Source organism: Silene latifolia, chromosome X (genome assembly GCF_048544455.1).
Source record: "Silene latifolia isolate original U9 population chromosome X, ASM4854445v1, whole genome shotgun sequence".
Classification (NCBI taxonomy): Eukaryota; Viridiplantae; Streptophyta; class Magnoliopsida; order Caryophyllales; family Caryophyllaceae; genus Silene; species Silene latifolia.
In genome coordinates, this window is record NC_133537.1 from 279,915,197 (window position 1) to 279,926,704 (window position 11,508).

An 11,508-nucleotide genomic window follows, 5' to 3' on the forward strand; every position below is an offset into this window, starting at 1 on the left:
GTCCGGTGGATACTCTACCAATAGTGCTCCTGGGGGAATGAGGAATCAAAGCGGAGGCAGTTACAGAGGTGCTAGTATTGGAGGTAATGCGCCCAGGGTCACTTGTTTTGGCTGTGGGAAGTTGGGGCACAAGAAATTTGAGTGCCGAATTTCTGGAGGAAACCAATCTGGGGGTTTCCGAACACCTACATCTGGGTTCAGTGGGTCTCGGACAGCAGGATCAGGGTACAACAACTACCGTACTCCTAACACTGGCTATGGAGGAGGTGCCTGATCTGGGGCAAGTAACAGTTATCAAGGAAGCTACAACAACTATCAGAACCGTAGCCAGCCGAACCAGTCCAGTGGGGGAGGTAATTTTCAGAGGAACCAGAATGAGGTGAACAAGCAACCTAGTACGGCTTCATTGAGTCAGTCTGGAGCTAAGTCCAATGGCAAGCTCTTTGCCATGGGAAAGGAAGCAGCTAAGGAGGATGCTCACGTGGTGACTGGTACTTTTCTTGTCAACTCTAAACCCACCTTTGTGTTATTCGATTCTGGTGCCACACATTCATTCATATCTAGGGAGCATGTTAGAGCCTTGAACCTTACTGCTTATGATAGAGTCGTTGATTCTGTTATAGTACCCTCGGGGGAGTCTGTGCCTTGTGATAGAATCTATACTAGTGTACCTATTCAGATTGGGGAGGTTGTCTTTAACTGTGACCTTATGGAGTTTCCTTTGGGTGGGTTCGAGGTGATTCTAGGGATGGATTGGTTGGGGAAGTACAAAGCTTTCATTGACTGTTACCAAAAGAAAATATCTTTGAGAGGACCTAAGGGAGTCAGAGTAACCTACAAGGGATACATGGTCAAACCCAAAGTCAAATTTATTTCTGTAAATACCCTAAAATCGAGTCTGAGGAAAGGAGACCAGTTGATCTTGTGTCAGATGTGGGATAGAGAGTCTGAGACCCCTAGGATTTCTGACATAGCTGTGGTGAGAGACTTTGAGGGGGTATTTCCGGAAGAGATTCCTGGGCTACCACCTAAGCGCGACGTTGACTTTTCCATTGATCTAAAGCCGGGAGCGGGACCTATTTCTAAACCACCATACCGTATGGGACCAAAAGAGATGGAAGAATTGAAGAAGCAATCCGATGAGTTGGCTGAGAAGGGTTATATTCGACCCAGTGTTTCACCTTGGGGAGCACCTGTCCTATTTGTCAAGAAAAAGGATGGAAGTTTGAGGCTGTGTGTGGATTACCGAGAGTTGAATAACGTGACTATCAAGAACCGATATCCCTTGCCAAGGATCGATGATTTGTTTGACCAATTGAGTGGGGCTGGAGTGTTCTCGAAGATTGACCTGAGGTCGGGTTATCATCAACTGAGGATAAAGAACGAGGATATCCCTAAGACTGCATTCAGAACCAGATATGGACACTATGAGTTCGTGGTCATGCCCCGGATTGACCAATGCGCCAGCTGTGTTTATGGACCTGATGAATCGGGTGTTCAGTCCTTACCTGGACAAGTTCGTGGTTGTATTCATCGATGATATTTTGGTTTACTCCAAGAATGAGGAAGAGCACAAGGAGCATCTGAGGATTGTGTTGAGAACTCTGGCAGAGAATCAGTTGTATGCCAAGTTGAGTAAGTGCGAGTTCTGGTTGAAGAAAGTTACCTTTCTGGGGCATGTGATTTCCAAGGAAGGGGTGTCAGTGGATCCTAGCAAGATCGAGGCCGTGACTAGATGGCAGAGCCCAAAGAATGTGGGCGAAATTCGAAGTTTCTTGGGACTAGCTGGATACTACAGGAGGTTTGTCAAAGATTTTTCGAAGATAGCAAAACCATTGACATCCCTAATGAGGAAGGAGAACAGGTTTGTTTGGGACGAGAGTTGTGAGAAGGCTTTCTTAACACTTAAAGAGCACTTAACCACAGCTCCTGTCCTTGCTTTGCCAAACGGGAATGATAACTTCGAAGTGTATACTGATGCTTCCAAGAAAGGGTTAGGGTGTGTGTTGATGCAGAACGGTAAGGTAATCGCGCACGCTTATCGACAGTTGAAGACGTATGAGGAGAATTAACCTACCCATGATCTAGAATTGGGAGCCGTGGTGTTTGCTCTTAAGTTGTGGCGACATTATATCTATGGAGCGACTTTCAAGGTATTTTCTGACCACAAGAGCCTGAAGTATATCTATACTCAGAAGGAGCTGAACATGAGACAGAGGAGATGGATCGAGTTGATTGGCGACTATGACATGGACTTACTCTATCATGAAGAGAAAGCGAATGTCGTAGCCGATGCTTTAAGTCGGAAGTCTATCCATGCCCTGATCAGTGCCAAATCCAGGGTGAGAATGCTTGGTGAGCTAAGGAAGATGGGGATTTACATGATCCGACGAGGTGAGACCATTGGAGATATGACAATTGAGCCGGAGTTGTATGAGGAGATTCGAGAGCTACAGAAAGAGGATGCTAGGATTCAGAAATGGCGCAATGAGGTAGAGCAGGCAGGTGCAGAACCTTACTCAAAATTCAGTATCCATTCGGATGGGAGCTTGAGGTTTGGACAGAGGTGGTGTGTGCCAGCTAACGAGGAACTGAAGAAGAAAATTCTCACTGAGGCACATGATACTCCTTATTCTGTACACCCTGGAGGGGATAAGTTATACAAGGACCTCAAGAAGACGTTTTGGTGGCCTAATATGAAGAAGGAAGTCGCTGAGTTCGTGTCTCGAAGTTTGACATGCCAGAGGGTGAAGGGTGAGCACAAGAGACCACAGGGGAAAGTTCAGCCGCTAGATGTGCCAGAGTGGAAGTGGGAGAGTATTTCCATGGACTTCATCGTTGGGTTGCCTCGGACTCAAAGAGGTAACAACATGATTTGGGTGATCGTCGACAGGTTGACCAAGTCAGCTCACTTTATTCCCATGAAAGATACTTAAAGTAAGGCTGAGTTGGCTAAGGCTTATGTTCAGTACGTGGTAAAGTTGCATGGTGTGCCTAAGGATATCGTCTCCGACAGAGATTCCAGGTTTCTATCCAAGTTCTGGCAGGAATTGCACTCATTGATGGGTACTCAACTGAAGATGAGCACCGCTTTTCATCCTGCTACTGACGGTCAGACAGAGAGGACTATTCAGACCCTCGAGGATATGTTGAGAGCTTGTGTTCTAGAGTTTGGCGGATCTTGGGAGGATAGACTGGGGTTGATCGAGTTTTCTTACAACAACAGTTATCACGCTAGCATTGGGATGACACCATTTGAGGCGCTTTATGGTAGGAAATGCAGGAGTCCTGTGTGTTGGGATGATCGATCGACATTTGTCGTTTTGGGGCCGAGATGATTCGGAGATGGTTGAACAGTCAGATTATCGAGGCAAAAGATGAGAGCTTCTCGGGAATGACGAGAAGAAGAGCTATCGACACTAGGAGAAGTGACATTTCTTTCGAGGTGGGAGAGAAGGTACTACTCAAAGTGTCGCCGATGAAGGGAGTTATGAGGTTCGGGAAGCGAGGAAAGCTGAGTCAGAAATTCATCGGACCTTATGAGATTTTGGACAGAGTTGGAGAGGTGGCATATCGTTTAGCTTTGCCACCAGCGTTAGCCAGAGTTCACAATGTCTTTCATGTTTCCCAGTTGCGGAGGTACTTGAGCGATCCATCACATGTGTTGATGAGTCCTGAGGTGATCGAGTTGGATGAGCAGTTGTCCTATCTGGAGACACCTAAGGAGATTTTGGACAGGAAAGTGAGGAAAACCAGGAATGGAGAGACAGCTTTGGTGAAAGTCTTGTGGACTAACCACAATGTTGAGGAAGCTACATGGGAGACTGAGGCTTCCATGAGGGAGAGCTATCCACACCTGTTTGCATGAGGTAAGTTCCGGGACGTAACTTTCTTTTTAGGAGGGTAGAATGTAACATTTTGTTTCTGACCTAAATCCATGAGTTATCTACATTAGAAAATCTGTTTTGGTACCCACACCGATGCGTGGGGGTTTGCTAGATGAGCGAACTTCGGGACGAAGTTCATTTTAAGGGGGGAAGACTGTAATACTCCGTATTTTATATCGCATTGAGTCGAGTTAATTGTTTAGTCGTATTGATATCGTAAGATCGAGTTATTCGTAAACTTGTTGAGACGGGTTTAACTGATCGAAGTCACGTTAGCTAGTCCTTTTACCAACCACGCTGACCCATGATATTTACCCATTTACCCAGGCACGATTACCCATGACCCATTTACCACCTAACCTAATTTTAACCTAATTTTACCCTAACACTACAAAACTCTACTCCCTCACCCGCCTCCCTCATTTCAGCGGCACAAATCTCAACATTCACGCAATTCGAGAGAGAGAGAGTGAGTGTGGGTGTTGACGGCGCAGCAAGGAAGAGCATAGAGTGGTTGTCGACGCTTTGAGGCGGCCGTAGTGGTGGTTTACGTGGCAGTTTAGGTAAGCAGTTCCCCTTTCTTTTTCTCTTTTGTCGTTTGTCGGGTGGTTTTGGTTGTCACCGTGTGTCTCAGGGAGGTGGTAATGGTGGTTGGTGTCGGGAAATTGTGTTGGGTGGTTTGAGGCGCCCCTGTTGGTGGCGGTTAGGGTGATTGTAGGCGGTGGAAATGGCGGCAGGAGGCTTTGTCGACAGAGACAATCAGACGGGTTTAAGCAGGGGTTTTCAGGCGGGTTTAGATGGTTAGGTTGGGGTGGCACCACCGTGGACTCGGGGGAGGTCGAAACGGCGGTCCCACGGTGTTTGGGTGCGTGGTCTGACGGCGAGCAGGGCTGTGGTGGTTTGGCAGGGGTTAGGTGATGGCTGCGGTGGTTGTGAGTCGAGGACAGGGGCGTTTGGTGAGGCACGGTGGTGAAACAGGCCAAATGACGGCCCTGGTTCGACTCGCCGGCGGCAGTCGACCAGGTTGGGGTCGGTTGTTGGTGGTGGGGTCGAAGAGGGGAGCAGGCCTGGTGGTTGTCGTGGTGGTTCAGGCGGCGCGTGAGGGGTGTGGGCGAGAGTGAAGGCGCGGGTTGTAAGAGTCGGGTTGATAGGATTATTCAATGTTTGTTTTGATTCTCTTGATCGTATAACTCGTTTTATCTTTTATTTATCGTATTCTTAATTAGCTAATTTAATTCCCGAGTCATTTAAAATGTTTAGAGACGGGTTTGAGTCGGGTTTGTTAAAAGGGAAAAGCTGCTAGATCGGGAAAGTTTCCATTTGAGGAAACTCTCCTTTTTAAGAGGTTTCTATTTTAGTAACTTTCTATTTTGGGAACGGGAATGGTTTAAGTAATTGTTTATCATTTATTTATCTTTCAGAGGGCGAATTTGTTGTGGAATATTACTGAGCACCCGACTATTTGACTGCAGTACTGAGGTAGGGGAATACACTGATTGAGTTCTTACGATTATAAAGAGTTGGCATGTTCGGTGATTATATGACATATCTAATTATCTTATTTATCTTGTTGAGCTTGTTGTTTCATACGTTTCATACATTGCATTTGCATCGGAGTTGGAGTTAGAGGAGATGAGTTTATTGCGATTAAGGCCCAGGCGGGTTCTGCAGGACTTGCCCTGGTGTCCTCAACTGCGAGCTGGTATATCGACGACGGTCGGTTGATATAGTCTGCCGGGGATCGGTATGGCTGGGCGTTCCGGGGATGTGTGTGATGGAGTTGAATGGAGGATCATAGCATTGCATTCTTTATAATATCGTATTACCTACTCAACCTCGCGGTTGACCCTGTGTATTCGTGTATGCCTGTGATGATCCATTTATTGGGGAGCAGATTGACAGGTTATTGAGACATTGGGAGCTGGCGGGGAGAGAGCATGGATCACACGACTTAGAGCTAGCCCACTTTTATTTTGTTTAGTTATTAGACTTTATTTCAGTTTGAGACATGTTTCATTTCGATTTGTAAACATTTATAAACTTTTAATTTAAATCTTGTTTATCTTTCCCTTTGTTATCTACTGCCTCGGGTTTCTGAGATGGTAACACCCTTCTTTATCTGAGGAGTCCTAGTTCAGGCCCTTAAATAAATGGGGGTGTTACAGGAAGAGTCATTGATTGATGTCTCTCCCTTATCATCATAGAATCGAATTCTTGACAAGTGATCCGCTACCACATTCTCGGCTCCCTTCTTATCCCCTATCTCCAAATCAAATTCTTGAAGTAGCAAAATCCACCTCAACAATATTGGTTTTGCTTCTTTCTTTATCAAGAGATGTCTAAGAGCACGGTGGTCCGAGAAAACGATCTTTTTTGATCCAAGCAAATAAGAACGGAATTTGTCTAATGCATAGACAATGGCAAGAAGTTCATTCTTCGTGGTGTCATAGTTTACTTGGGCGGTATCAAGAGTCTTGCTTATGTAATAGATAGCATGCAAAGGCTTTCCTACCCGTTGGCCAAGAACCGCTCCAACGGCGTAGTTACTTGCATCGCACATGATCTCAAATGGTAGTTCCCAATTTGGTGGTTGGATGATTGGTGCGGAGATTAGTGCCTCCTTGATTCTATCAAAAGTTTCAACACACTCATTAGTGAATTGGAATTGGGCATCCTTAAGCAAAAGTTGAGTATTTATAAAACGGCGATAGAACCCCGCATGACCGAGAAAGCTCCGCACTCCTCTCACATTTACGGGAGGTGGAAGTTTCTCTATCACTTCAAATTTGGCTTTGTCAACTTCGATGCCCTTTTCCGAGATTAAATAACCCAAGACAATACCTTCATTGACCATAAAATGACACTTTTCCCAATTCAAGACAAGGCTAACATCTTCACATTTTTGCAATACATGAGAAAGGTTATGCAAACAAGAATCAAAGTCTCTTCCATAAACGCTTAAATCATCCATAAAAACCTCCATTATGGTTTCTAAATAGTCGGAAAAGACGCTCATCATGCATCTTTGGAAGGTAGCGGGGGCATTACATAGCCTGAATGGCATTCTCCTATATGCAAAAGTACCGTAGGGACATGTGAAAGTAGTCTTGTGTTGGTCATCCGGGTATATCGGGATTTGGAAGAATCCCAAGTACCCGTCATGGTAGCAATAAAATTTGTTAGAGGCTAACCTCTCAAGCATTTGGTCAATGAATGGTAGGGGGAAATGATCCTTTCTTGTTGCGGAATTCAATTTACGATAATCGATACACATACGCCAACCGGTGATCTTCCTTGTGGGTATTAGCTCGTTCTTATCATTTTTTACCACCGTGGTACCTCCTTTCTTAGGTACCCCTTGAACGGGGCTAACCCACAAGGAATCTGATATAGGATAAACGATTCTCGCATCAAGTAATTTCATAACCCGCGTTTTTACAACTTCTTGTATGTGGGGGTTTAGTCTCCTTTGTCCTTGAATGGTAGGCCTATGGTATTCTTCTAGATGAATCCTATGCATGCAAAAGTCGGGGCTTATTCCCTTAAGGTCATCTAGATTATAACCTATAGCCTTTTCATGTTGTTTTAGCACATCAAGCAAACTTTTCAATTGATTCTCATCAAGTTTTTCATTAACAATCACGGGTTTGGTTTTAAACTCATCAAGGTAAGCATACTTCAAATTTGGGGGAAGCGGTTTTAGAGTTGGAGTTTGTACCTCACTTTATACCATTGAAGGTTCACTAGGGACATATTCTAACTCCATTACACATTCCACCCTCATGGCATATTCAACTTGTTCTTCGAACTCCTCATACCCAATGTAGTCAAATTCCTCGACATATTCGTCTAGTTCTTCATCTTGCATGGTATGATCTTTAGTTGCTTGTTCTTCTTTAGTGGATCGTGATGCTTCCTCGAGAATGTTATTCATCAATATGGATTGCTCATAGGTGAGCTCTTTGTAAGCTAGAGCGGCTTCAAGGAAGTCTACTTCTAATGCCCAATGCTTGTTTTTGGCCTCACTTGCTTCTAAGGCTTCCAATGCTTGCAAAGGGTCTTTGATGAGAGTAGTGCTCACATGGTCCTCTACACAACAATCTATAAGATCTATCTTGTGAAATAAACTAAGAGAAAATGCTGAGAAGTACCTTGAGGAAGTGCTCTCCCTCAAGGCAAAGAAAGACACAACTAAAAACAATTAACGAAAATCAAATCAATTGAACACCGTCCCCCGCAACAGCGCCATTTTTGGCCCGGCTATAAACTCGTCGTCAAAGCTACCAACCAAAAAAATATTTATAACTTCACAAACTACTCTTAGTAAAGAGGTAAGTAAAGGTCGGATCCCAAGGGACGGGTATTGATTTAGGATTTCAATTGCAAGTAGTGTATGTCTTAGGGTGTCACAAATTATGGGTTGAGATGAGATGTAATTTAAACTAATTAACAAGATGAATGAAAACAAAACAAGCAAATAAAGGGGTTTGCAAATAATTGATTAAAGGCACTAGGGTGTCATGGGTTCATAGGGGATTCATGGAAATAGATCATACAAACATGTTCTCAAATAGATGCAAGCACTTATTGTTGTGATGGGATCGAGTTAGTGTATATCTTACAATCCCTAGGAAGATTTAGGTCCCGGAGCCGAGTCGTCTAGACTGTACAACACCTACAAGTCGACTTAGTCTCCTCCTATTCAACTCTATGCGTGGTCTAACAAGGCTCGAGTTGGTTTATGTCTTACAAGCCTCATTGAAAAGATAAGAGATGGGTAAAAAATGCAAGGATTCATAGGCTCGCATTTCATCAAACATGACATGTGCATAGGTTGAAATCACAACAAGCAAGCAATTTAATTATGAAAATATATTGGATTAAGCATAGATCAATCCCCATGTTTGTTTCCCCTAATTCCCCATTAACCCTAGCTAAAGGACTACTCACTCATGATCATGTTTAACATGCTAATAAGGTTGTCAATTATACTAACAAAGTAAAACATGATGAATAAATGATGTGATTAACAATAGTTAAACAAGGGTAAAAGAGATTATACCTATTTGAGATGATCCAAATAATAAAGCAAAGAATAATAGAAGTAATCTTTATTATTGATGGAAGGTTGTCAATCCTCCAATAAACCCCAATAATCTTCTAACTACCCAACTAAACTAAGAACAATTGAGAGAATTAAGGAAAGATTAAGATGTGATTAATATTGAAATGTGTATTACAACTTTGATTAAGACTAAACTAAGAGAAGGATTATGATAAGATTAAGATGACATTAAGAGTTGATGATAATCTAGGTAGTACAATGGAGTATTTATACTAAAATTAGGTACAAGGATTAGGGTTACTAAGGGCTTAAATGACTATTAAGACCCTAAGAGAAACTTGGTAATTTTGCTCCTCTCGAGGGACATGCGCGGAACATGCTGCAAGTCCCTCCAGAATCCGCTCGTCCTCTCCTGAATCACGGGTGGTCCAGTAAGAAGATCCGCTTGGATTGTCTAGGAGACGCTCGGATCCTGCCTCAGGACGCTCGTCCTGAGCTCAAGCGGCTCGGATCGTAGCATAGGGTTCTCCTCTTGTTTGGCTCCTTAACAATCCGCGGGGATCGTGTTGGGGATGCAAGGATCTTTTCATCATTGCCCATTTCACTTTATTTATTTGCTTAGGCCTCTAGTGTCGGTCTCCTCTTCGATGCTTGGTCATTAGATGCGATCCATTTAGCTCCATAAATGCAAGGTTAGCGATCCTCTCCTACCAAGGACACAAAATCTCAAAGAATATGCAAAATGAAAAACTAAAGATAAGAAATGACCTTAATATATGCTAGAAAGCATGGGAACGACGTTAATTCGGGGACTAAATATGCTCAAATATGAGTCACATCACTACCTTTAAAGCATGTCCAAGACACAACACACAAGTATCTGGCTCAGAGGCTACCTTTAAAGCATGTCCAAGACACAACACAAAAGGGCCGGGACGTGGTTACTAATGTCACATTCATACTTATGGCTTGCATCTCACCATAAGAACGGATGAGAACATCAATCTCGATGATCATATCGCAACTAGAGGGCTTATAGCTCACCTCTAGTATCCGATAGGACCAAGACTCTCACAACCGAATAATACAAGGCATTATCAAGAATACAACCCCTCACAAGTAATTATTTATAATAAATATTTCATACTTGTATTATATTAATAAATATTCCACTTCATAATTTAACATGCCGGTTAAATAAAATATAATAAGCGGTAATGAATAATTTACGTTAAGTGAAATTTACGGAATAAAATGTGACCAATTCCAAGTGATTCATTTATGAGCCCAATAAACAAACTATAAGAAGCCCAATAATTGAATCACATTAAGCCCAACAATCAAGACATGTTAAACCCAACATATTACTCATGTCAAATGCAACCATTAAATGATGTGAAACCCAACAATTTGATCATGTTAGAAAGATATATATATATATATATATATATATATATATATATATATATATATATATATATATATATATATATATATATATATATATATATATATATATATATATATAGAGAGAGAGAGAGAGAGAGAGAGAGAGAGAGAGAGGCCGGATCCGGTGAGGCCGTTAATTATGGCGAGGCGGCCGACCTTACCAAATTCCTTCATTGGATTGATTTTCAATTGTTCATTGGGCTGGAAATTTGGGTTATGCTTAACCTTTTGATGTAGCCCAAATACTTTCTCGCTTTAAACTAAAACACACATAAGCCCAAATTCAAGTTTGACAAGGTTTTGTGAATTCCATTCACATATGGTTTTGTGAATCCTGGACCTAATTTTGTGAACCTTAGCCCTAATTTTGTGAATCTAACACATGAACGGGTGACATTGATAAGTTATATAATGATCGTATATTTATATTTGTTCATATATGTGGGACTCGAACCCACACCTTGCGCAATAGCACAATGCTCTACCTTTTGAGCTAATAGATGATATAGGACAAACATTAAATTATGCATCAACAAATAACAAACACATGAAACATGATACAAATTCATATAATTATTTCTTACTAATTAACCAATTTAAGTCCTAAGTTCACATAAGCACATCCAAGCTTCTCAAAATCAAGTACAGCTTGCACAAAATCAGGTCTAGGATTGACAAAATCTGGTTTCACAAAGTCAGGTCTAGGGTTCACATAATCTAGTCCAAACTTCACAAAATCGAGTCTAGGTTTCACAAAATCAGGTCTTTGTTTGACAAAATCAGGAATCACAAAGTCAGGTCTAGATTTCACATAATTAGGTCGAAGTTTCACAAAATAAAGTCCAGGTTTCACATAATCAGGTACAAAGTTCACAAAACTAGCTCTAAGGTTCAAAATATTAGCTCCAACATTCACAAAATCAGGTTTCAAAAAGTGTGTGACAAAATCAGGTTTCAAAAAGTGTGTGACAAAATCAGGTTCAGGTCTAGGGTTCACATAATCTAGTCCAAGATTCACAAAATCGAGTCTAGGTTTCACAAAATCAGGTCTTTGTTTGACAAAGTCAGGTATCACAAAGTCATGTCTAGATTTCACATAATTAGGTC

General features: G+C 42.2%; 1 protein-coding gene across 1 annotated transcript; it reads left to right on the forward strand.

The window, feature by feature from the left end:
* The first annotated feature begins 2,249 nt into the window (after positions 1-2,249).
* On the forward strand, positions 2,250-3,868 carry LOC141620186 (uncharacterized). The gene is made up of 4 exons (XM_074437120.1): positions 2,250-2,862; positions 3,000-3,066; positions 3,358-3,457; positions 3,632-3,868. The coding sequence occupies exons 1-4, from the start codon at positions 2,250-2,252 to the stop codon at positions 3,866-3,868; spliced, it is 1,017 nt and encodes a 338-aa protein (XP_074293221.1).
* Positions 3,869-11,508: the final 7,640 nt, after the last annotated feature.

Bases quoted from the DNA above. Each gene is read 5' to 3' on its own strand.
- LOC141620186 (XM_074437120.1), top strand. From the start codon at position 2,250: ATGGACTTACTCTATCATGAAGAGAAAGCGAATGTCGTAGCCGATGCT. The intron at 2,863-2,999 runs GTAACAACATGA...GGTGTGCCTAAG, and splicing joins GTTGCCTCGGACTCAAAGAG to GATATCGTCTCCGACAGAGA. The intron at 3,458-3,631 runs GTACTACTCAAA...CATGTTTCCCAG, and splicing joins CTTTCGAGGTGGGAGAGAAG to TTGCGGAGGTACTTGAGCGA.